Source organism: Macaca nemestrina, chromosome 11 (assembly GCF_043159975.1).
Source record: "Macaca nemestrina isolate mMacNem1 chromosome 11, mMacNem.hap1, whole genome shotgun sequence".
Classification (NCBI taxonomy): domain Eukaryota; kingdom Metazoa; phylum Chordata; class Mammalia; order Primates; family Cercopithecidae; genus Macaca; species Macaca nemestrina.
The window spans coordinates 48,869,175-48,896,264 of NC_092135.1; the positions used below are offsets into that span (position 1 = coordinate 48,869,175).

General features: G+C 38.2%; 1 protein-coding gene across 19 annotated transcripts in view; it reads right to left on the reverse strand.

Moving 5' to 3' along the window:
- The window catches only part of LOC105492672 (uncharacterized), a 232,880-nt gene that overhangs the window by 29,383 nt on the left and 176,407 nt on the right, over positions 1-27,090 (reverse strand). For 17 of the 19 annotated variants that reach the window (XM_071072739.1, XM_071072734.1, XM_071072733.1 and 14 more), the window contains 2 exons: positions 9,839-9,874; positions 9,670-9,734 (listed from right to left, as the gene is read on the reverse strand). In XM_071072739.1, coding sequence (XP_070928840.1) covers positions 9,670-9,734; positions 9,839-9,874 — 101 coding nt within the window. Of the gene's footprint in view, positions 1-6,401; positions 6,453-9,651; positions 9,735-9,833; positions 9,875-27,090 lie in introns of those variants that run through there. The other 2 variants (XM_071072742.1, XR_011609772.1) reach the window with 2 other exon arrangements.

Consider the following 27,090-nt stretch of genomic DNA (forward strand, 5'->3'; position numbering starts at 1 on the left):
GAAATAACTCCTTATCTGTTAAAGTTTCATCATGACATTGCAGCAATACAGTCACATCTTCAGGCTCCACTTCTAATTCCAGTTCTCTTGCTTTTTCCACCACATCTACAGTTACTTTCTCCACTGGAACCCCTCAAAGTCATCCATGAAGCTTGGAATTAACTTCTTCCAGACTCCTGTTAATGTTGATATTTTGGCCATCTTCTATGAATGAAGTGCTGATGAATCCTTTCCAGAAGATATTCAATTGATTTTGCTCAGATCCAGCAGAGGAATCACTATCTATGGCAGCTATTGCTTTACAAAATGTAGTTCTTAAATATGAAAATTTGAAAGTCAAAATTATTCCTTGATCTATGGGCTGCATAATAGATTTTATGTTAGCAGGCATGAAAACAACATTCATCTTGTTGCACATTTCCATTGGATCTCTTGGGTAACCACGTGCATTGTCAGTAAGCAGTAATATTTGGAAAGGAATCTTCTTTTGTGAGCAGCAGATCTCAACAGTGGGCTTGAAATATTTAGTAAACCATGTTGTAAACAGATGTGCTATCATGTAGTCTTTGTTATTTTGTTTAGAGAGTGCAGGCAGAATGGAAAGCGAAAATTGGCTCCGACTTAAAGTCACCAGCTGCATTAGTCCCTAAAAAGAGAGTCAGCCTGTCCTGGGAAGTCAGGCATTGAGTTCTCCTCTCTAGCTATAAAAGTTCTAGATGGCATCTTCATCCACTATGAGGCTGTTTTGTCTACACTGATACACTGTTGGTTAGTGTAGTCACCCTCAGCAATAATCTTAGCTAGATCTTTTGGATAACTTGCTAGAGCTTCTCCATCAACACTTGCTGCCTAACCTTGCACTTTTATGTTACAGAGATGGCTTCTTTCCTTCGATCTACAAGCCAACCTCTGCTAGCTTCAAATTTCTCTTGTACAACTTCCTCATCTCTTTCCGCTTTTGTAGAAATGAAAGTTAGGAACTTACTCTGGATTAGGCCTTGGCTTAAGGGAATGTTGGGGCTAGTTTGATCTTCTACCCAGGCCACTAAAGCTTTCTCCGTATCAGCAATAAGGCTTCCTTTGCTTTCTCATCATTCATGTGCTTATTAGTCATTAAAACTGGAATAGCAGTTTTAATTTTCTTCAAGAACTTTTCCTTTGCAATCACAACTTGGCTAACTTTTTGGCACAAGAGACCTAACCTTCAGCCTATCTCGACTTTCAACATGCCTTTCTCACTAAGCTTAATTATTTCTTGCTTTAAAGTGAGAGATGTGTGACTCATTTTTTCACTTGAACACTTCGAGGCCATTATAGGGTTATTAATTGGCCTAAAGTCAATATCACTGTGTCTCCGGGAAGAGGGAGGCCCAGGGAGAGGAAGAGAGATGAGGGAACAGCCAGTCAGTGCAGTAGTTAGAAGACACATAACATTTATCAATTAAGTTTGCTGTCTTATATAGGTTCAGTCTGTGACACCCCAAAACAGTTACAATACTATTATAGGAAAAGGGTCCTGATCCAGACCCCAAGAGGATCTTGGATCTCATGTAAAAAAGAATTTAGGGTTAGTCCATTAAGAAAGTAGAGGAATAAAAGAATGGCTACTCCATAGACAGAGCAGCCCCAAAGGCTGCTGGTTGCCCATTTTTATGGTTATTTCTTGATGATATGCTAAACAAGGGGTGGATTATTCTTCCTTTTTTAGACCATACAGGGTAACTTCCTGATGTTGCCATGGCATCTGCACACTTTCATGGCACTGGTGGGAGTGTAGTAGTGAGGATGACCAGAGATCACTCTCGTGGCCATCTTGGTTTTGGTGGGATTTGACTGGCTTCTTTACTGCAACCTGTTTTATCAGTAAGGTCTTTATGACCTGTATCTCGTGCCGACCTCCTATCTCATCCTGTGATTTAGAATGCCTTAACGGTCTGGGAATGCAGCCCAGTAAGTCTCAGCCTCGTTTTACCCAGCACCTACTCAAGATAGAATTGCTCTGGTTCATACACCTCTGACAATACTAACATCAGAGATCACTGACCTCAGGTCACCATAACTGACATAATGAAAAAGTTTGAAAACCTGCAGGAATTCCCAAAATGTGCCACAGAGACACAAAGTGAACACAAACTACTGGAAAAACAGTGCCAACAGACTTCTTGATACAGGATTGCCAGAAACCTTCAATTTGTAAAAAAAAAAAAAAAAAAAAAATGCAGTACCTGCAAAGCACAATAAAGCAAAGTGCAATAAAACAAGGTGTGCCTGTTCTGTTTTTGTGGGAGTCCTATTAACATCAGGAAGGATACAACTGCCATTCGAGCCACATATTTCTTGCAAAAGGATTCTTCAGAAATTAATGATTCAGAAATTATCTGTGAATTATTGATAAAAAGTTATGTGGATTTAGTTAGTGCATTGCTAATTAGTGTAGTACTAACTAAATCCACATAAGCACTTGAATTTGTACTTTTGGAGTTGACAGTCAACTACCCTCAAACTTACCAACCTGACTTATACAATGAGGACAGATATTCCTTTAACTTCAGCAAATGTGTAGTTTTCCAAGGCAAAAACATATGGGAAAAAAATCACATATGTAAAAGAAGATAACAGTTGCTACATTAAGTGGGAAGTTCCCAACAGTGCTCAAGAAAGAGTATCCTTTATGTAGATATCCAAAGTGTTTTAAAATAAATTTTGCTATAGTTTTCATTTTCAAATCACCTGAGGCTTAAGAGGCTATGTGTTTTATTTTGTTTTCCCTTTATGATGTAATTCTCTCTTGGGGAAATGCTTTTCTTGTGTAATCAAGACTAAGATAAAACTGTTAGGGCCAGAGTAAATATCAACTTTCCTTATGGACCATTTGAATTGGTTGACTTTCAGAAGCATTCCACTCTGCTATGGAAGACTAGTTTTTCTAAACTTTAGGTAGTTCTAAGACAATGCCTGCCAGATAAAGTGGCTCAATTAATATCAATTGGGATCAACTACTTCTGCAATTATCAATAATTAAAATATATTAATAAAAAGGCAGGAGTACAGAGAATTATTAGAAAAAAACAGAAATCTCTTATTAAAGAAGCAAAATATATAACAATAACGAATACAAGAAAGGTCCATGATTCTCATGACTTTGGTTGTGTCAAATAAAATTGATGAGAGGCCATTGATTTGTACTTAGCTCCTATCGTAGGCCTCAACAGACCAACTCAAAATGGAATCACCAAATTGAAATCTAAGTTGTTCTTACTTGTAAGATCTGAGTTTCTGAGAAATCAGGAGCAAGATGATAGTCAAATCCCCAAACCATTTTCTAAAAAAAAACAAATAAGAGATTCACAGCAACCAATCAAAAAGGCCCCCACCTACCTAAACTGGCATGGTAAGGAAGTCTCCCCACAAGAAAAGTAACCTGAAGTAACCTAGCATTAACCAATCCACTTTCTGCACTGCGCTATCTCCTTTCTCCTGCTCAAGCTGTCTTAACAAAAACTGACTGTTCAGTCATTCCCAACGGAGCTTCTGTCTATTTTGTAGACTGGATGCTGCCTGGTTCATAAGTCCCTAATGGAAGTCAATTAGATCTTTTAAAACTCAATTTGTTGAAACTTTGTTCTTTGACAGTTCCCAGCACACATATGAGATACATCATACTAGTTCTGTGAAACTAAAACCCTGATTAAAAGCTAAGATCTTTTGTCAGTAAGAAACCATTTGAATATAAGGATCTTGTATGAATTGCTTGAAGTAGCATCATCAAAGACTATTCCTATATCAGTTACAAGCATATTTAGATATGTGCACGGATTCTGCACATACATATATTAGATCAATAGTAATAAGCACATTTAAAAAAAATCTTTATTCAGAGGAGCTGAGATTTTGTGACTGGGAAAAAAACATTTCACATTCTACTTGTTAAATAAGATACGAAAAGGATTAAAGAAATGATGCAAGAAAAAGCTTTGAAAAGTACGGTACATTTGAAAACAGTATTTCAAAATAAAGCATTTTATCTTCTTTTTACTGTAATGGGAGAGGCTTTGGTTTGCTTTCCCTAGGGGAATTTCAATTATAGTACACCACCATTAGACTCTAATGCTCAAAACTAAGGTAATATATGGCATATTAGGTGTAAAAGTCAGAGGCCTTAACACCTGTTTTATTGTCCCTAATTCTTGCTGAAGGGCTTCCAGTAAAGATGTCCAAATGACAGGTCTTGATCTTCTCATGAAGACCAGGAGCTACTCAAAGTAAATACTTAACTCATAAAACTGCAGCATTTCCGGATTGGAAGTTTCACAAGCAGCAAACCCAGTAGTTTTTCCAAGTAGAAATCTCCTGAATAACAGGCCTCTATTTAATTGCTGCCAGTGACAAGAAGCTCACTACTTGGGTGCAGGGTGTTCCCTACTAAGTCACTCTAACTGAGCTAAAGTCTGCATTTTATATTTCTAATCATTGTTTTTGTTGGGGGGTACATGACACACTACCCCAAAATAGGGCACCTTGGCATTTGATAAAACAGCAGAAGCAAGAAGGTTCCTCTGACCTTCTCCCACCCTTTTCCCTTGAAGCAGGTCATAAAAAAGTTATCTGACCTTCCTCTGAAGTAGGTCATAAAACCTTCATTCCAGAGGTGCCCAACCTATACCTGGAAGAAAAGAAATGTCCTTATCCTCAGAGACACAGAGATGCCAAGAAGAATCTGAACAAACAGTCCTTACAAAGTTCCCCCCAACTTGTTACCATTAGATCAGACTATTTTATCCTCCAATCATATTTACCCATGACTGCCCATTCTTCATCAAACTTAAACATAAAAACACACAAGTTTTCCTAATTATTTGGGTCTTTATTTCCAAAGGCTTCCATGTCATGGAAAACTTTCATTAAATAAATTGTATTATTTTCTCTTATTAATTCTCTTTTGTGATAGGGGCCTCAGCCGTGAACCTGAGATGGAAAAAAAAAGATATTTCCTTTTCCCTTACAATCCTACTTTTTCTGTTTGAAAACATAAATAATAAACTGAATCACCTGACCAAATTAAATCCTTCAAGTGTTAGAAGAAAGCCTCCTATCCCCACTGTACCATTTACTACACTTTATTGTAACTGTTGTATCTTCACCACTAGATATTAAGCCATCTGGGCAGAAACGTAGCAGTTTTATTCATACTAACATTTCTCAGCATAGTACTATTACACTATTATGATAGTAAGTACTCACAATATTTATTAGATGCATAAATAAATTTTATTTATTGAATTGAGGCAAGAAAGTAGGAATTGAGCTAGTTTCATTCATTCTTCTTTTTCATTCTTTTTTCCATCACCCTTTAGTCTCATTTCCCAGATGAACATAACATTATAACAGATTTACACATGTACTGGTGAATGAGGCAAGTTGAATGCTTTAAATCAACTTGACCACTCCAAAATATTAAGGCAGTAAGTCAGTTTGGGATTTAGATTCCCAGAGTTCCTGATTTATAAAAAGTGTAGAAATATACATTAAAACCACCAGATGACTTTAAACCAAAAAGGATAAGCAATAGTTGTTTATCCTTGTGGTCCAGAGAGTCTCGATGTTGCTTTCTCGAAAATAGAATGAAGCCTTTGTTGCTTCAGGTGACATCTTTGAACAAGGCTGCCGAGTCAGTGACCTACAACATTAGCCCTTAACAATTTATCCACTGCATGTGACCTCAGGAGAAAATTCCTGCCCTGTGTGTGGCCTTTGAGGTGAGTGATGACCCCATCTCAGTTTTTCTGGGAGATGGGGCATTTCATTTTGGATATAAGTAACTTTTGTAAACAAAAATCAGAAGGTTCAAACTCTCACCCCAGATTCTGGCAGCAAATGAACCTGAAATACTTCAGAACTGAGCTCAGGGATTAGTCAAGAAAAGAGCCAAAGGTTGAGAAGTTTATGTCTAAGTCATCTAGGCTTTGAGTACTTAAAAGTGGAACAGTCATGGGGTCAATTACTTGAAAAAGGAAAACAACAAGGACTAAACTATGAATAGATATCAAGAAAGGCAAATAAAACATCGCTATTTTGACTTCAAGAGACCAATTCTTTCTCCAAATCACAAGTCCTCCTTTTTACTCAACTGATTTACTGTATTTGCTAATTGAATGCAGCACCAACTAGGGTGGAGGGGCAAATGTACATTCTCTGTATATATTCTGGGGAAAGCAGAGTGACTCAGAGGTGAATGTTGCTATTTTGCCATCCTTGATCACAATTGAACATGTTGCTTACGTTTCAAGTCATTGGATCAATCATAGAAAATAAAGCTGAATACAGATTTGTCAACATATGTAACATAGAACTGAGATTTCAGAGTTTTATTGCCTAGGTTTGTATCTCGACTCCTTCACTTACCTGTTAGGTGATTTGGGGGAAGTAACTTTACTTTGTCTCAGTTCCCTCTTCTGTGAAATGGAGAAATAATAGCGCTTGAATCAAAATATTTTGGTTAGAGTTTCAAAGAGATGTGTGTGAAGTTCTTAGTAAATATACTGTACATAGACGCACCTGACAGCAATAACTTGACTTGAGCACACCGAGAATGACCCTGCGTGGCTGATGCGCCTGAATGTGTTCCCAGTCCTGAGCTAAGGAATCCAGGAGGGGCCAACTGGGAGATCCATTCCTTACCTATGAGGAACATCTGAGCCCCAGGCCCCCACCCTAACTGTGGAATATGGGCCATAATGGGGATCCAGGCCCTTTGTTTTGGGTTAAATGAAGGTTGCCAGGTGGAGGTTGCTCGAGGGAGGGTGTTAAGTGAAAATGCTATATAAACGATATGCTTTTTACAAGGGGTTACCATTCTTCTGCTCAGCCCACTGACACTGGACTCTCTCCTCTGTCCGTGAGATCCCCCCAAAAGACCCTCTGCCCTGGATGTAAGATCCCCCCAGTGAAACCCTGTGTCTCCTTCACTGGCTCTGGGTCTCTTCTTCAGCCTCTTGAACCTATTGCCACCCCCAATGGAGTCCAAAGAGGTTTGGCACAATGTATGCCAAAATGTTATTACTTTTGTAATGCTAATGTTTTTATTGAAACTATTTTATTTAATACAATTATTATGTATCACCTTTTTGCATTTATAATTTATATAACTTAAATATTTGTGATTATAACTAATATAACTATGATTACTATTATCAACATTATTGCTATACCAAGCATTATTGAATCTAAAGCACCTAGATATTTCCTCTGTTTTTAACTCTGACTTCAGAGCAGCATCTGGGGATACAGCCAGATGCCTAGGGCTGAGGAAGGCAAGTCTTTTGTTACTAATAGAGAGACAGCCAGGCTGGAGCACAGAAACCTCCAGAACACCAGTTCCCTCAGGCACAATCATCGCCCCTCTCCCACACCCCTCACCACATGCATGGCATTCTTCTAATCTCCAAAGGTTGGTGCAGGCCCCAGCTCCCGGGGTTTATTTTGATAAATGTTTCAAGCTATGGAGTGCCAAGAAACTTGATGCCTTTGCTTTTCAAATACCAAGCCTCTACCTGAAAAAGGAATGCTTAGATCAGAGCAGAGAGATGAAAAGTTCTCAGTTAAACATGCACTGCTCTCCTTAAGCTATTGTCTGCTCTATTCCCCAACTTTGAAAAGTTGGAAGAAAAATACCTACAGATAAAGACTGCTGTAAATCATTAGTGAAACGTTAAATATGATTTAGCAAGTGTTCATTTTATCTTGCAAAGCAGGGTTGTGATGGAACTGCCCTTGTATCTAAAGCCAATAATATTCTTGAGGAAATTATATGTATTTTAACAAAATCATTCTGCTAAGTAATATAGCTCAAATTATTTACTGTACCTCTAAAGTCTTTGTACCTAACAGTCAAAATAAGTTACACCTGGTAATTGTGAGTGTGCGAGATGTTGTTCTTTTTCTTTGGATGGAAGAACAATTTCTTGAGTACCTGCTAAGTGCCGTGCATTTTACTTATATTCTACTATAGTATTTAATACGGCAAACCTGCATTATTTTCCATACCAGGAAACTGAGACTCAGAGAAATTTAAAAATGAACAAACAAAAAACACTTGCCTAAAGTCACAGTGCTAACAAACAGAGGAGGCAGGGTTCAGATGCAAGTATGAGTGGTTTCAAAGCTAAACTCCTTAATAAAAACTGCAAAAATGCTGAGATTATTTCAATTATGGTATTATAGAAAGCTTTCATCTCACCCTATTTAACAGACCACATCCACAGCAACTTACCTATAATTTTCAACACTTTGTGCCTCTAATAGAATTATATATGTATGTATTTTGTGTACAAAAAAACAGAGATAAAGGAATATATTTTTGTAATTTGAGAAATTATGTACTGTTCACATTGAATAATAAATTCTTGCTTATTTATTTGCTTACGTATTTATTGACTATAGTCCCCTATTATATTGGCTGCACAGGAACCAGGCCTTGTGCATCTTGGTCATTTCTGTATCCTCGTTGCCTATGACAATTTCTGCCACAGAGAAAAGGCTCAGTAAATATTTCTGATTAAAAGAATGAATAAATAGTACACTTCAGATATGCCCAGGATGACAAATTATTAGAAAATCAATTCTCACTTTCCCTCTGGAAGTGATTGATGTGGACAGTAGTTCCAGTATCTTGTAACATTTTTTCATTGTGGCATATGTGATAGAAAATAAATCTTTCCTTCTGTTTTGAAAGGATCAGCAGCTATTTCACTATGTCCAGAGAGTATTACCATTCCCTGTGATTTTGACATGACATCAAATCTATGCTGTTGAATTCTGACCAATTCTTTGACTTGGTCAGATATCTCAGAAACTTCTGAGGAGGTTCTCCTCAAAAGTCCTTCGGTTAACAGTAACAATGGAAGCAGTGATGCTGGAAAGATGTAGCACCATGTATTGCTAGAGACCTGACATCAGGTTTCTCCTTTATTAGTTAGCTCAGTTGGTTTGAGTTTAATATAATGAGACCTAGGTCATGAGTTCAAACCCCTGACAGAACATTAGCTTAAATTTGTTCCCTGGACATAGGATTAACTCTGAGCTCCAGTTAGTTCCCTTTACTTTGGTTCTGTGCTTCAGAAAGACAGGAGAAATAGTCACACAAAGCAAAATGGACGCCTACTAAGAGAACAGCAGGAGAATCATCTCTCTATGAAATCTCCCTAGCTCACATTCATACTCTACGAAGAATTATATTACTGATTCACACTTTGTGGACAATTGGTTTAATACATTTCCTAATTAGGACTATAAACAGCAAAACAATCCATAAATAAGCTTAGAAATAACCAATTGGTTTACATAAAATTCAATATGAAAAAATTAAGATTTCCAATGTCCAGAAGTAATCCTTGAGAATAAAACTTCTGTAATATATCAGCTAAGAGTTTGCCTTAATGAGAAAACAGTCCTTCAAGTTAGTCTATGGGTGAATACACACTTAACATAAATTTTATATATAGACTCCCAGGAAAGTATTAGTGACTTTATATGCAATAACAAGAAGACATCTCACTAAATGAGAATGTTTCAGTCCTGGAAGAGATCCATTCCAGGAGACACACAGCTGAGCAGTCTACTTTTAATTAGGATTTAATTCAATGTAAGTAAGAGCTAAAAGAGAAATTGGACCTGGGTCTTGTCCACAGAAAGACAGCTCCTTCTGCGGGGTCTGGTCCTCAGAAAGACAGCTCCTTCTGCAGAGAAAAAGTGAGATCTTTAAAACGACTCCAGGTCACATTAGGTTGCTGAACCAAATGCCAAGTGTTCATTTAAATATAATTAGTTTTTCTTACTTTACCCTCTGGTGAAATGAATGGCTCCACAATTCATCAAGCTAAAAAAAAAAGAGAGAGAGAAAATGTTTCCTCTGGAAACCAATGTGGCCCTTCAATTTGGCCAAGTTACCATCTAAGCGCAGAGGGGACAGGGGACTACTGCATAAATCCACGAAAGAATATTTGAGTTGTTTTTGTTGCTAAATATCAGCTAATACTTTGGCACAGATACCAATCGAGATGGCAGGCCATGTTCTGAAAACCTAAGATGACCTTTAATATGGTACCTTTAACACAGATTGTTCTCTTTCTTGCCATTGTTCCTTTTTTAAGGGAAATGCCTTGGTTCTTTCTTCTTCTTTCCGAGGTAGTTCTGCATCTTCAATTATAGACAGACAGGGCCAATGCTCAGTTAAATTGTGAAGCACTCTATGATTGTATTTGGTTCCCCCTAGCTTCCTATTCTCATGTATCGCTGCCTTCCTGTATGGTCTCCCTCTCCCATTCTCTCCCCATCTTCCCTCTTACCTCCCCTTTCCCCACCTTCGTTCAAATCTGCTTGCAGAAACATGTCTATATCAACTGTTTGCACATGAATGCAATTTCTATTTAGTTTTACCTTGTCAAAGTATTTTTAAACTGTAAGTTATTTTTACCTATTAAAAGATATCTACAGCAGGTCAGAAAGAAGGTTTGGTTTGCATCAATTTTTATTTTGATATGTTTTGTTTTCTAGAAGAAGCAGAGAGGTAACTTTTAAAAAGCAGAGGCTAAGTGGTGTCTCAGACCTAAGTTTGAACCCTCTCAAAGGCTTTTTATCTTCTTGAAAGGAGGGAATAATAAGTCTATGTTAAGGTGATGTTAATATTAATGAGATCATTTGTGAGAAGAGCAAAAGCACTACCTTGTGTATAAGAGGTGCAATACATATGACATGTTGTTATTATCTGAGCAGTGAGTCTCTGTTTTCTGTGAAGTAGGAAGCATGATCATCCGTTAAGAGTGACGTAGATGTAGTGAAGTAATAAAATTAAATAATTTTGAAGGATTAGAATAGCTGGTGTGGGAAATGGGAAAGGCAGATGAACAATAATAAGTAAAATGATGCCAATGTGAAGGTCATGGTTGGGTTAGAAATCATATATTGTTAGGGACATTAATATGCAGGCGTCAGACAGCCTGGCATGGGGTCAAAGCGAGCAGGCTCTTAGCTTGGCCCAGAGTCTGAGCTGTTCCTGTTTGAAAGCCATTTGAGAGCAATTCTTGTCCACAACATCATGGACTTAGCCCTCCTCCAAGGCTAAAGAAAAACCAGCTCTGGAGTCTGGTCTATGTTGAAAGTACACTAAATGTTCATTAAGCATGTTCCTGTCTGGGGGAGCCCAGATTCCTGACTCAGTGCCCACTTTCTAAACAGGAAACAAAGAAACCTGGTTTCGTTGTGACTGTGGAAGATTTACTTCTGAGCTCTGGAGCCCTGCTCAAGCATTCTTTTTCCTCTCTTTCTCTTTTAGGTTAAACAAAATGGATATGATACAGAGCATGGGACCAAGGTCATGGGTGGCTGTTTATCCTGGATCTCCTGGTCATCTCCATCACCATTTCTGACATGTTACCACTCTTGGCCAGAGCCTGGTTATCTTTTCTGGAATTTAGATAGATAAGAAAGGTAGTTTCTCTATTTATGAGGTGACCTACAGACACCTAAGCAAGCTATTCTGAAAAAAATTTCAGGACGGTTCAGTTAAACATTTTCTTTAAATGTGCTGCTGCCTTCCTTGCTCCAATCACTGGTCCATGCAAAACCTCCTTGCTCCCTTCCCACTACTCAACTTGGGCAGATACCGCAACTTCTCCCCAGAAGCCATCAACAGACTTCAGTAAGTAAGATGCTTCCATTTTTCACTAGTGTGAACATAAGTGTAGGATATGTGGTGTGGGGGGGTGTTGTCTGGGGGTTTTCTTTGTATTTTTACTGCTTGGTTTACTCTGAGCCTCCTGCATCTATTTGTAAATTTGAGACATTCTTGGCCATTGTTTCTCTGAAAGTTTCTTCTGCCTTGTTCTCTCTCTCTTCTCTTTTTGCTATTCTAATTAGACATATGTCAGACTGAAGTTATCCCACATGTCCTGGATACAATAGGGGGTTTTGTTTTGGTTTTATTTTCATTTGTTTTGTTTCGCTTTTTTTTTTTTTTTTTTTTACTTTTTGATTTCTCTTTGTGTTTCAATTTAGGTAACTTTTATTGACCTATCTTCAAGTTGACTTCAAGTTCACTGATTCTTTCCTTAACTTGTCATATCTACTGATGAGTCTATCAAAGGTATTCTTCATCTCTGTTATTATATTTTTTTTCATTTCTATAATTTCTAGATATAGATGGGCAGATCCAGGTCTTGTGGGTAACATCCAGCCAGTGGCCTGTTTTTGTAAGACCTATGTACTTAGAAGGGTTTTTACAATTTTTAAAAGTTTAAAAACACTTTAAAATAATAATAATAATATGTAACAGTTCATATGTGGTCCACAAAGCCTGAAATATTTACTGTCTGACCCTTTAGAGAAACAGTGTGTCAATCTCTGCCATTGAGACTTTAACACACTAATCATTGTTATTTTAAATACCCTTTTAGAGAACTACAGCATCTGTGTCAAATCTGAGTATGGTCCTGATGATTGCTTTGTCTCTTGGCAATGGGTTGTTTTTGTTTACCTTTTTCTTTCCAGAAAAACCTTTATTTTTTATTTTATTTTTTATTTTGGAGGGTCTAAGTGAGACATCTTCACTGAAGAGAATAGGGCTATGGTAAATGCTTTTTATGAGTAGAAATAGACATGTCTTTCCTTTTCCTAAGCCTTTAGTGCAGGAGGTTGAATTAATCTGGTCAGAAATTATACTTCAGTTTGTTGTTGCTATGGTTACCCGCAGTGCACCACAAGCCTCAAATTTCTCTGATGATACTCTGGGTTTGAGGTGCAAGCTGGCATGCCAGAGGATTTTTCCCAATGGTTGCTTCACTCTGCTCTAGGTCCTTCCTTTGCACTGTGCCTCACAGTGGGTGTGTCTCGTGCTTTTGAAACTCTACCAGGTACATTCTACTGTTTCTTATTACTCTGTGTTTGTTGGCTTGATGGTTGGAGACAGCAGTTTGTGAAGTCTCAGTCTTAGGCAGGCACTAAGCCTCTGAGCTTTGGGGTGTGGCATCCTCAGTGCTTGTGCCCTTACCCAAGTTGTATTTCTTGGCCCAGTACATGTGCCTTTCCCCTGCCAGGGATAGATGATTTTTTCTGTTCCCATTCCCCAGCTGTGATGGGTTTTCACCAAGGCAATAGTGTTTCTTGACTTCCTCTCCCTCTCCCTCTTAATATCAAGGCTTTTGTTCTCTACAAGAAATCAGGAAGAAGGGTCCTGGTAGCATTTCATGTCTCCTCAAAAGGCAGCTCTACCTATCTCTGAGGACTACGCCATAAGGGACATTTCTCAAGACCCTTACAAATATTTCTTGTAAGCACCTGGTGAGATACATAGAGAAAAAGCCTGCAATGGAGTGTGAACTTCCACATATTTGCAGCCTCCTGGGGCTCTACACTTTCCTGTAATCCTACATTCAGCCTCCACAAATTTATTAAATATTACAATTAAATTCTTACCAGCTTCCGACTGTATTTACCCCAGGTGAACAAGTGCTTGCATCCCATCTCACCCAACAGGAGCAAATCTGTGTTTAGATTTCATAATACTCAGTTGCTGTGAAACCTCAGCTCTCTGTTGAGTTCAAGAAGAGCAATGAACCTGAGATTTGCCTGGCTACATTTTTGTTTAAAGAGTTAGGAATGGGCTGGGCACAGTGGCTCACGCCTGTAATCCCAGCACTTTGGGAGGCTGAGACGGGTGGATCACCTGAGGTCAGGAGTTCAAGACCAGCCTCACCAACATGACAAACCCCGTCTCTACTAAAAAAAACACAAAATTAGCCGGACGTGGTGGCACATGCCTGTAATCCCAGCTACTTGGGAGGCTGAGGCAGGAGAATCACTTGAACCCAGGAGGCAGGGGTTGCAGTGAGCCGAGATCGCACCATAGAACTCCAGCATGGGCAACAAGAGTGAAACTCCATTTCGAAAAAATAATAACAAAAAACAAAACAAAGAAAAAAAAAAACAACAACAAAAAAGAGTAGGAATGATCCTCAACATAGCTCTCTACATCCCTGAGTGGAAACCAAAAGTTCAAATGCCTCACTTGTTGAGATTGCATCTTTAGACAACGTCACAAGTTGACCAAGATATCAGAGAAGTGCTCGGGTCTTGAGGGTCACAGGCGAAGGCTATGTTTTATGTTAGGCAGAAGAGCCCTGTCTTACTTGGTCCTATAAGTGGGCAGGATTCTCTGATGGAAGGGGCCTGATCATTCCGTGGGGTCAGGGACTGACCATGGGAAAATTACAGGATGAACACAGAAAAGGAGCCAAAGAAGTTAAAACTGTTGTTAAGGGTGATGCTGGGTAATAGATAATGGGATCCTAAGTAAATGAGTACATGAAGCCAAAGATGGCTCATAGGTTGAGAGAAAAATGAAAGGATCATAACCGTAGGGGTTCAGTAAAGTCAAGAAGCAGGTTCATTGGAACTAAAAAATGAGAGAGAAATGATGTCAGCAAGATGGCTGACTAGAATCCCCTAGCACTCATCCCTGCCCTTTGTTCATTCTTTGAACAAAGAAGCAAAACAGTGAAAAAACAACTATATTTTAATAAAAGTAGCTAAAGGATAATGTCAAAGCACATTAAAAAAAAGTAACAGAGACTCCGATGAGCACAGAAACTCAGGATAGACACATCGAGAACAGAAGGAAACACCCGGCCTCCACCACTTCATCCCTCAGCCAGGATCAGCTGAGAACCAGAAGGAACTTCTCCTTATGAGGAAAAGGTAGGCAAGATGATCCCAGCATCCCCCAGCAACACCTTGGGCACTTGCTGTCCTCGCCACTAGGGTCCCCTACAGTCCTCACAGGCACTAAGCACAGCTGAGAGAACGGCTTGGAGTCCACACAACTGTGTTCCCCTCAGAGAAGGAGCTGATGCTATACCCTGCCCCCTATAGTCTGTACAACTACTACACTGAAATTACTGCTGCAGTGTGTCTTTCCAGGAGGAGAGGATAATAGCCATGACGCCACTTCATGCCAGAAGCTAAGCCACTGCTGAACCACTCCTGCTCGGCAGCCGACATCCTCAAGCTGAGCTGCTAGCTGTTATGCCTTTCCCCATGTGGCCAAGCAGCAGTGGACTCACTCCACCTACCCCTTCCCAAACTCCTCAGGCTGGAGCTGAAGATATGAACTCCTTCCCAGGCTAACAGTGCTTTCACAGAACAGCTCTATCTACCTCTCCCAGTGGCTGCTGGGACCTGAGCTGAAGTGTGCACTGCCTCCCAAGGAAACTGCCTTGGCACAGAGCTGCCACATCTACACTTCTAGTTGCTGCTATGTACGTTCTGCCCCTTGGAGCTTGAGCTAAAGCTGCACACTCCTACCTAAGGAAACAGTATTTTGGCAAAACCACTCCATCTACATTTCCCACTCTGGCTGCCCCCTGTCCCCTATGCTGCACACCACCCCCTTCAGCTGAAGCTAAAGCAATACACTCCTTCCTGGGGAAACAGTGCGGTGGCCACCTAGGGCAGGCACTCTTGCCCAGTGCCTAAGTTGAAGCAGCAACCTGCCTCCCAGAAAAAGGTGCTTTGGCCACCCAGAGTGATCATGCACCATAGTACTTAAGCTGAAGTGGCTTCCTATATACCAGGGCTGAGCTGACCTAATAGCTCACATCGCAGAGAAACACAGCAGTGACTAAGCTGAGACAGCCCACCCTACAGGTCAAACAATTCTAGTACCCTGCTTTCCTGTGGTTGGACTAGCCCCCTAGAGTCTCGCCTGCTGAGACAATACTCTCCATGGAGAGTTGAGTCATAGGTGTGCTGCTCCCTGCCCCTACCCCAGGGCCCAAACAACAACTGTGCTCCACCATTCTAATTGCTGCTGTTCCACCTGGACTCACAGTCTGGAATAGTGCCACACCACATCATCTCAGGGTTTAAAGCCACCACTACATGATGCCTTTTCCCTTGGGACCTGAGTTGCCACTGAGCCCCATTGGCTCAGGTTCCCAAATTGCAGCCTTGCGCTGTTTCTTGGGCTCAAACCTCCAGAGCAACCCTTCCTCCCTAGAGTCAGGCCAGTGCTATGCTCCGCCTCCCAATAATAGAGTCAGAGCTGCAACCCAGCCCTGGAACTGAGCTGCTAATGGGTATTTTAGAGTCACAGATCCTGGCCCTGTGGGCAACCTACACCAAACCCAGCTACAGAAAGCAAATGTGCCCCAAGACCCACGTGTCACAATAAGTTTGTTGAGACTCTGAGCCTAGAACCCTGGCCCCACAATCTTTCCAAGCACCCTGCACCTGGAAACCAGCACCACTGCAGCTACTTGTAGGCTGTGTCATAAATGACACCAAGAAGGATCCCTTTGGGTAAGTCTATTTATTGTGGAAAAACCAAGAAGAGGAGCACCCCAAAAGACTTTACCACCTAGGACATCAACAACCAATGCCACTGTAACTGCCACAAACTTCTATGGCCTAGGCCCCTGAGACATCCACAATTATTGCTGACATTGAACACAGCTGAAGATATGGCACAGAGATTATACCACTGCAACTACCCCAAAACAGAGTCACCAGACCCTTCCCAACTGCCACACTAAGACCTAACTGCAAGTGAAAGTCTTACTCTGCAAAAACCACTCTAGAAAGTTTGGAAGAGGAAATTATTCCACCAGATGCATAGACATCAATGCAGGAACACAAGAAACATGAAAAAGCAAGGCAATATGACACAAACAAAGAAATGTAATAACTCTCTAATAACAGACCCCCATAAAATGGAAATCAATGACTTGTCAGAAAAGAAATTCAAAATAATAATCTTGAGGAAACTCAACAATGTATAAGAAAATACAGATAGACAATTCAATGGAATCAGAAAAACATTTTTCATTTATATGAATGAAAAAAATCAACTAAGAGATACATATAATATAAAAAAGAACAAAACAAAAATTTTGCAGCTGAAGAATTCAGTGAACAAAATAAAAAATACAACAGAGAGCTTCAATGGCAGACTTGATTGCAGAAAAAAGAATCTCTGAATTTGAAGACAGGTCATTTGAAATTACCCAGTCAAAGCTAAAAAAAATAGAATAAAAAAAAAAGGCCAGGCATGGTGGCTCACTATAATCCCAGTACTTTGGGAGGCAAGGCAGGTGGATCACTTGATCAGGAGTTTGAGACCACCTGGACAGCATGGTGAAACCCTGTCTCTACTAAAAATACAAAAATTAGCCAGGTGTGGTGTTGGGTGCCTGTAATCCCAGTTACTTGGGAGGCTGAGGCAGAAGAATCGCTTGAACCCAGGAGGCAGAGGTTGCAGTGAGCCGAGATCGCTCCACTGCACTTCAGACTGGGCAACAAACAGAGCAAGACTCTGTCTCAAAAATAAAAATAAAAAAGAAAGAAAATAATTAACAAAATGACAGGAGTAAGTCCTCATCAATCAATAATAGCCATCAATGTAAACTGATTAAATGTCCTACTCAAAAAAAAAATAGACTGGCTGAATGAATTAAAAAACATGACCTAACTGTATTCTGCCAACAAGAAGTTTGCTTTGCTTCTAAAGACACGTATAGACTAAAAGTGAAAGAATGGCAAAAGGTATTCCATTAAAACCGAAATCAAAGGCAAGCAGGAGTAGCTATACTTATATCAGATAAAATAGACTTTAAGTCAAAAACTTTAAAAGGAGACCAAAAAAAGTTCATTATCTAATGATAAAAGGATCAATTCAACAAGAGAATATCATAATGATAAAGATATACGCACCAGAGCACTCAGATATGTAAAGTAAATATTAGATTTAAAGGGGGAGATAGGCCCCAATACAATAATAGTTGTATTCTTTAATGTGCAACTGTCAACATTGAACAGACCATCTAAGGAAAAAGTCAACAAAGAAATATTGGATTTAAACTGCACTTTTGACCAAATGGACCGAACAGATATTTACAGAATATTTAATCCTATAGCTACAAAATATATATTTTTTAATCAGCAAATAAAACAGTCTCCAGAATAGATTACATGGTTGGCCACAAAACAAGTATCAACAAATTTAACAGAAATGAAATCATATCAAGTATCTTTTCTGATGACAATGAAATAAAACTAGAAATCAATAACAAAAGGAACTTTCAAAACTGTACAAATATATAGAAGTTAAACAACATGCTTCTAAACTACCAATGGCAAATGAATAAATTTAAAAGAAAATTTAAATTTTTAAAAAAACAAATGAAAATGGGAACATAGTATATCCAAACCTATGGGATACAGCAAAAACAGTGTTAGGAGGGAAGTTTATAGCAATAAAAGACTCCATCGAAAAAGCAGACAAGTGTCAAATAAGCCACCAAACAATGCATCTCAAGGAACCAGAAAGTAAGAACAAACCAAATCCACAATAAGTAAAAGAAAAGAAATCATGAATATCAGAGCAGAAATAAATAAAATCAAGATTTTAAAATATGTAAAAGATCAATGAAACAAAATGGTCGAATTTTTGAAAAGATAAACAAAATCAACAAATTTTTAGCTATACTAACCAAGAAAAGAAAGATGAGACCTAAGTAAATAAAATCAGAAATGAAAAAGGAGGCATTACAACTGATATCACAGAAATATGAAGGATTATTAGAGACTATTATGAACAACTACACACCAACAAATTAGAGAACCTCACAAAAGTGAATAAATCTGGACACATACAACCTACTAAGATTGAACAAAAAAAAATTAGAAAATCTAACTAGATCAATTATTAGTTATGAGATTAAATCAGTAATTAAAAGTCTCCCATCAGAGGCCAATCCAGGAACTGAAGTTTTCACTGCTGAATTTGACCAAACATTTAAAGAAGAATTAAAACCAATTATTCTTCAATTATTCCAAAAAACTGAAGAAAAAGGAGATCTTCCAAACTCATTTTATGAGGTCAGTATTACCCCAATACTAAAATCAGACAAAGACACAACAACAAAATAGAAAATAGAAAACTATGGACCAATATCTCCAATGAACATGGATGCAAAAATCCAAAATACTAACAAACCAAATCCAGCACATTAAAAAGATCATTCATAGTAATCAAGTGGAATTTATCACAGGAATGAAAGGATGGTTCAACATACAAAAACCAATAAATGTGATGTATCAACAGAATCAAGGAAAAACATATATGGTCATCTTAATAGATACAAAAAAAAAATTGGTAAAATTCAACATCCCTTCATGATAAAAGCACTCAACAAACTAGGTATAGAAGGACCATACCTCAACACAATAAAGACCACATATGACAAAACCACAGTAAACATCATACTAAGTGGTGGAAAGCTAAAAGCTTTTTCTCCAAGAACTGAAACAAGACAAAGATGCTCACCCTCACTACTCTTATTCAACACAGAACTGGAAGTCCTAACCAGAGCAATTAGGGAAGAAAAAGAAATAAAGGGCATCCAAGTTGAAAAGGAGGAAGTCAAACTGTTCCTGTTTGCAGATGACATGGGTATAGACATAGAAGCCCTAAAAGCTCCACCAAAAACTCTTAGAACTGATAAATAAATTTAGTAATGTTGCAGGATACAAAATCAACATACAAAAATCAGCAGTTTCTAGACACCAACAACAGACTAATAGAAATAGGATCAAGAAAGCAATCCTATTGATAATAACTATAAAAAGAATACAAGAATAAATATAACCAAGGAGGAAAACATCTCTACAAGGAAAACTAGAAAACACTAATAAAGAAATTGAAAAAAACAAAAAAATAGACATTCCACGTTCATGGAGTAAAATAATTAATATTATGAAAATGACCATCCTACAAAAAGTGATCTACAGATCACTACAGATCCAGTGCAATCCCTATCAAAGTATCATTTTTCACAGAAATAGAAAAAAATCCTAAAATTCATAGAGCAACACAAAAGACCTCAAATAACCCAAAGAATAAATCTGAAGGTATCACACTACCTGACTTTAAAATATATTATAAAGCTAGATTAATCAAAATAGCATGGTACTGGCATAAAAACAGAAAGATAGACCAATGGAACAGAATAGAGAACCCAGAAATAAATCCACCTATTTGTAGCCAACTGATTTTCTGCAAAGACTCTGAGAACACTCATTAGGGGAAAGGACAGTCTTTTCAATAAATGATGCTGGGAAAGCTGGATATCCATAAGCAGAAAAATGAAACTAGGCCTCTATCTCTCACCATATACAAAAGTCTACTCAAAATGCATTAAAGACTTAAACATAACACTCAAAACTATGACGCTACCAGAAGAAAACAAAACGGGAAATGCTTTAGGACATTGATCTGGGCAAAGATTTTATGAAGACCTCAAAGCACAAGCAGTAAAAGCAAAAATAGACAAATGAGATTATACCAAACTAAGAAGCTTGCAAACTGCAAATGAAAAACTAAGAATATGAAGAGACAACCTTCAGCACAAGGGAAAACATTTGAAAACTATTCATCCCACAAGGGATGAATATCCAGAATATACAAGAAACTCAAACAACAACAACAAATATATATATATATATAAAAATGGGCCATGGACTGAACAGATATCTCTCAAAACAAGATATACAAATGGCCAACAGGTATATGAAAAAAATGCTGAATGCCACTAATCATCAGAGAAATGGAAATTAAAACCAAATGAGACAGCAGTTCACCCCAGTTAGAATAGCTATTATCAAAAAGACCAAAAAAAAAAAAAAATGCTTGTGAGGATACAGAGAAAAGGGAACACTTATACACTGTTGGGAGGGATGTACATTAGTACAGCCATTCTGCAAAACAGTATGGAGGTTCCTCAAAAAGCTAAAAATAGAACTACTATATGATCCAGCCACCCCACTGCTGGGCATTAATCCAAAGAAGAGGAAATCAGTATGCTGAAGAGATAGCTTTATTGCAGTACTATTTTGCATATATGTTTATTGGAGTACAATTCACAATAGCCAAGATATGGAATAGTACCATTACTATCTAATAGTATTATTCCAATAACCTTGGAATAGGTTATTCCAAGATATGGAATAACCTAAGTGTCCATCAACAGATGAATGCATAAAGAAAATATGTACTATAGTGTATATGCACTACTTAGTGATAGAAAAAAAGAACAATTCTGTCATTCACTGCAACATAAATGAGCTTGGAAGAATTTATTTTAAGTGAAATAAGTCAAGCACATGTTCTCACTTACATGAGAAAGCTAAAAAAAAAAAGTTAATTTCATACAAGTCAAGAGTAGAATAGTGGCTACTCTAGGCTAGGAAAGGTAGTGGGAGGAGGAGGATAGACAGGGTTGGTTAACAAATCTAGTACAGCTAGATAGAAGGAATAAATGTTAGTGTTCTATAGCACTGTAGAGTGACTACAATAAACAAGATTTATTGTGGCTGAGCACGGTGGCTGACACCTGTAATCCCAGCACTTTGGGAGGCTGAGGCGGGCAGATCATGAGGTCAAGAGATCAAGACCATCCTGGCCAACACAGTGAAACCCCGTCTCCACCAAAAACACAAAAATTAGCTGGACAACGTGGGTGGCAGACGCCTGTAGTCCCAGCTACTCGGGAGGCTGAAGCAGGAGAATCACTTGAACCCAGGGGGGAGGACATTGCAGTGAGCAGAGATCACGCCACTACACTCCAGCCTGGGTGACAGAGTGAGTCTCTGTTTCAAAAAAAAAAAAGAATTTCTTGTATATTTTCAAATAGCTACAAGAGTGGATTTTGAATGTTCTCAACACAAAGAAATGATAACTGTCTGAGGTGATAAATATGCTAATTACCCTGATTCAATCAGTACACATTATATATATGTACTGAAATATCATATTGGGTCCCACAAATATATACAATTATGTGTCATTTAAAAATAATAAATAATAATAATTATTATTTAAAAGAAAAGAATGAGAAAGCCAGAGGAGCAGATGGATGTGATAAAGGAAGGAGTCAGCTAGTTGAAGATCAACTCTGAAGTGGAACAATTCAAGGTGCTGGCAACCTATAATGTAGAGAGTTTCCACGACATGAAACAGTCAAGTAGATATGATCATCTGGAATGGCAAAAAGGAAGTCTTTCAGGGATGTTGTAGAGGGTGATTCTGTGTGAAGAGAGTTAACACTCCCTCTGGGGCGATGAAAAGCTCTTTCAATTTTAGGTAACCAGAATTTCAGAGAAAAGGCAAAGGTTCCAGTGATGAAGGAGATCAGAAGCCAAGGGGGAACATCCATCTTAATGAATCCCCCAAATTGAAATGAGTAAAATTAAGTATTTAAAGCTGGAGAACAGAGCCAGGAATGTGAGATAAGGTGAAGCAGAATCCTCATGTCAGCTAGATGGAAGGTTCCACATTGAAGAAGCATCCTACCACGTGCCCAGCATTGGTGGATGCCATCCTTGAACCACCTAACCTAACCTATTCTGCCCCTCATTTTTTATCCTATTGTCACCATTCTCTTGTTTCTTACCTTTCTCCACCCCACCACCCTCTACCATTAACTCTGCCTTCCAGCTTTAGACAAATGCCTGTTTCTACTAGCTTTAGATCATTGTTCTCCACCCGACTACATTTTCATTTCTTTTCCTTTGCTTTACATATCCACAAACAGTCTTCAGGAAGACTTGCTTCCTAATCTGGCCCCTAAGGAAAGAATTCCCCAAGTCTGCCCTAATCTTCTGTGTAGGACCTAGGTATGACGTCCTTTAAGTTACCTTCTAACTCCATGATTCTGTAAACTCAGCCCAGCTTTCAGATTTTAGCAGGGGTAAGTAAATACAACCTGAAAACTATCTTCTTTATTAATTTCAGGCTATCTTAAGTGGAAAATGTTCTCAGTGTCTAGCCTGGCTTTGTTGCCCTTCTATTTCAAAGTACATAAGTTTATTATCAAAGTCAAATCAAAACTCCAGAGTTTGTCATAAATGGTTTTACAACTATGGCCACCTAAAACATGACCAGAAAAACTTGTGTTGGTTTTAAGATGATTGGTTTGAAAGAAAGTTTGACTGGCAGTTGATTTTCCATGGCTCTGAAGTCAAGATCCACATGGGTAAAAAAAAAAAAAAAAAATATATATATATATATATATATGTATAATCCAAATATTGTATGCCAATGTAATCAACAAGGGAATAAAGCCTCCAGATAAAATTCCTATTCCTGTCCCAGTTCACTCTTTAATGGATGTTAATAAGCAGTGAAATGGGCAGAAGAATCACAAATGGGAAAATGTCTGGGTAACCCAGGATCCTAGCAAATCTATAAGCTTGGATAATAATTGAGTTGCCATAGAATTGCACAATGAGAAACCCAGATTTACTGTGATTATCCACAGTGTTACTGTTGAGAAAATTCTCTTCTGTATTAACACAACTCAGGTCCAGAATGGCGCTCGTCACTCAACTCAGCTGTAGTATTTTCTTCTGGCATTAGATTAGTCTCATGGGGTTATAATGTTTTGTCACAAGGATTACTCAACTCTACATACACAAACTCTGTATAAACACAGATGAAAAAGTACACTTGTTCTCACATAAATACTAAAAGCAAATGTGCCAATCCTTTGCTGTCTTTGCAGTGATCCATCACGGAACTTTTGCCAAACAGACTGGAGTAAAGTCAGTGTTACTTTTTTAAAAGTAAAAAATGCTCCAGGCATAAAAGTGTGCCAGTTTTCTAACTGAAAAAGCTGATAGACAAATATGTCTGTAAATTTACTTTTTTTAAATGGAAACCACTGGCTTCCAAACTTTTTAAAATACTCCCACTGATTTAAAAAAAAATTGGAGGATGTGTCCCCAATGAGTATTGCTTATATAAATATTAATTTATGTATTATGTGATATAAATCTACTCTACAATGTTATAGATGCAATAATTTTAAAAGCATTCATGAGGTTATAAACATAAATAATGTTAATATTTAAAAAATTTTATTATCTCAATGCTATCATTGACTAATATTCTAACACACAATATATACTTAGAATTTGATACACTGTTAACTGTAGTAGAGATATGTCCATTTAAAAAAATAATTGCATTGATATTTGTGATTTTTTTAGAGGTGGGGTCTTGCTGTGTTGGCCAGGCTGAAGTGCAGTGGCTATTCCCAAGCATGATTCTGACTCTTTGTTGGATCCTTTCAATGTGGCTGTCAAAAAGCTCCTAGTAGTAGTAGAAGTCTCAATTCTGCCTACTTTCAGCTTGCATTATTAGTTTTGTCTTGCTTTTGACTTTTTGTAAAACATTTCATGAGTGATTTGTTTCATAATTGTAAAGGTTAATTTGGTAAATATATGAGTAAAAATATAGAATAAAAATATGTGATTTAAAAATTTACATAAGGGAACACTTGAATCACAATGCATTGCAACACACTAGGGTAATCAGTTACATGAAAACACCAATGTCAGTCTTCCATGATGTGGAACACCTACTTTTCCTACAAGATACCTTCTACACCAGCTACAAATGGACATGTGGAAAGTATACATCACTGTTAATGAATATTAGTTGTACAAGTAAAAAAGAAAAATGGATAAATTGGGCTTTATCAAAATTTAAAGCTTTTGCACCTCAAAAGACACTATCAACAGAGTGAAAAGTCAACTCATAGAATGGAAGGAAATATTTGCAAATTATATATCTGATAAGAGATTAATACTCAGAATATATAAAACTGATCAATGAAAAAAGAAACAGCCCAATTTAAAAATGGGCAAAGGACTTGAATAGGCATTTCTCCAAAGAAGATACATAAACAGCCAATAAGCACATAAAAAGATATTAAACACCACTAGACATTAGAAAAATGCAAATCAAAACCAAAATAAGATACCACTTTACCAGCATTAGGCTGGCTATTATGTAAAAAAAAATAGAAAATAACAAGTGTTGGCCGGGCGCGGTGGCTCAAGCCTGTAATCCCAGCACTTTGGGAGGCCGAGGCGGGCGGATCACAAGGTCAGGAGATCGAGACCACAGTGAAACCCCGTCTCTACTAAAAATACAAAAAATTAGCCGGGCGCGGTGGCGGGCGCCTGTAGTCCCAGCTACTCAGGAGGCTGAGGCAGGAGAATGGCGGGAACCCGGGAGGCAGAGCTTGCAGTGAGCCGAGATCGCGCCACTGCACTCCAGCCTGGGCAACAGCGTGAGACTCCGTCTCAAAAAAAAAAAAAAAAAAAAAAAAAAAAAAAAAAAAATAACAAGTGTTGGTGCAGATGTATAGAAATTGAAAGACTTGGGCATTGTTGGTGGGAATGTGAAATGGTAAACCCACAGTGGAAATAGTTTGGTGGTTCCTCAGAAAGTTAAACTAGAATTACTATATGACCCAACAATTTCACTTCTAGGTATATACCACCAAAAATTGAAAACACCAAGGATACTTGAACACCAATGTTCATAGCAGCACTATTCATTCATAACACCTAAAAGATAGGAAAAACCCAAATGTCCATCATCAGATAAATGGGTAAACACATGTTATGTAGACATACAATGGAAGCTAATTCAGCTCTAAAAAGAAATGAAATCTTGATACATGCTACAACATGGATAAACCTTGAAAACATTAAGCTAAGTGAAATAAACCAGACCAAAAAGGATAAATATTGTCTGATTCCACCTATATAAGTTACCTCGGATAGACAAAGTCATGGAGACTAAAAGAATAGAAGTTACTGTGGCCTAGGGGAAGTGGGAAATGGGAAGTTTTTGTTTAATGGTACAGAGTTTCTGTTTGCGATGATGAAAAACTTCTGGAAGTGGATAGTGGTGGTGGTTTCATAACATTATGAATCTACTTAATGCCAGTGAATTATAGCCCAGTAAATTTTATGTCATATATATTTATTACAGTAAAAATAAAGGCCAAAACATTTGTGAAACTTAATTTTTTAAAAGTTAATGTAAATTAAACTTTTATTATGTTTTGTAATGTCCTTGTAAACCTTGTGTGTGTGTGTGTGTGTGTGAGAGAGAGAGAGAGAGAGAGAGAGAGAGAGAGAGAGAGAGAGACAACATCTTGCTTTGTAGCCCAGGCTGGAATGTAGTGGGGCAGTCTCCACTCACTGCAACCTCTGCCTTTCAGGCTCAAGCGAGGCCCCTGCCTCAGCACTGCAAATAGCTGGGACTACAGGTGCATACTACCATGACTGGCTAATTTTTTATTTTTGTTTTTTGTAGAGACAGTGTTTCACCATGTTGGCCAGGCTGGTCTGGAACTCCTGAGCTCAAGTGATCTGCCCACCTCAGCTTCAATCCCAAAGTGCTGGGATTACAGGCATGAGCCACTGTACCCTGCCAAAAAGTATAAGTTCTTTTATTGATTACTTCTTAAAAATTCTTTTCTCATGAAATTCTTCTATACTTAACATTTCCCCAGATAGCACCAGATTAAGGTGAGGGGAAAAAAAAAGTCCTTCTGGGGGAAAAGTTGTTTGTTTTTTCCATTTAATAGGAATTTTCATTCTCTCTCACCCCCTCTCCCTCTCCTGATTACAATCTTCCTGAATGAAACCCAGTGGGTTGTAAGCTAAGCAACTTGAATAAACACTGGCTAAGTTAAAACAAAATGTTATTGGGAACAATGAGAAGGGCTTGATTTTTCTGAAGAAATTTGAAGTGAGAGTCTTCACCACTGGGTAGGCTTGTTTCTTGGCAGCTGAAACCGAAGCTACCCTTAACCAATCAAGGGCCATGCCTTCCTATGCTACCTCCCGAACACATGGATTCATTTGTGCACAGAGCTGAGAAGGTCTTCCAGGGGTCATCTTCTCCTAGCGCCTCTAGGCAGTTTTCTCCTAAACTATTCCAGATTTTTTGATTCCTCAATTATTTAAGTTGCACTGAGCAGTTGATAACTAAATCTCTGCTGTCTATAGGGAAAAAAAAGTTATAGTCCATGGGTCTTAATTTTATTCTTAAGATAAATCTGTTCAAGGCAAGGATGCCCTTTAAAGTCAAATTCATTTTGGCTTTCTTTCTTCTTGGATAGTGATAATACTTTGGGAAGCTGGTATTAATGGGAGGTCAGATCACAGGCTAAAAGAATT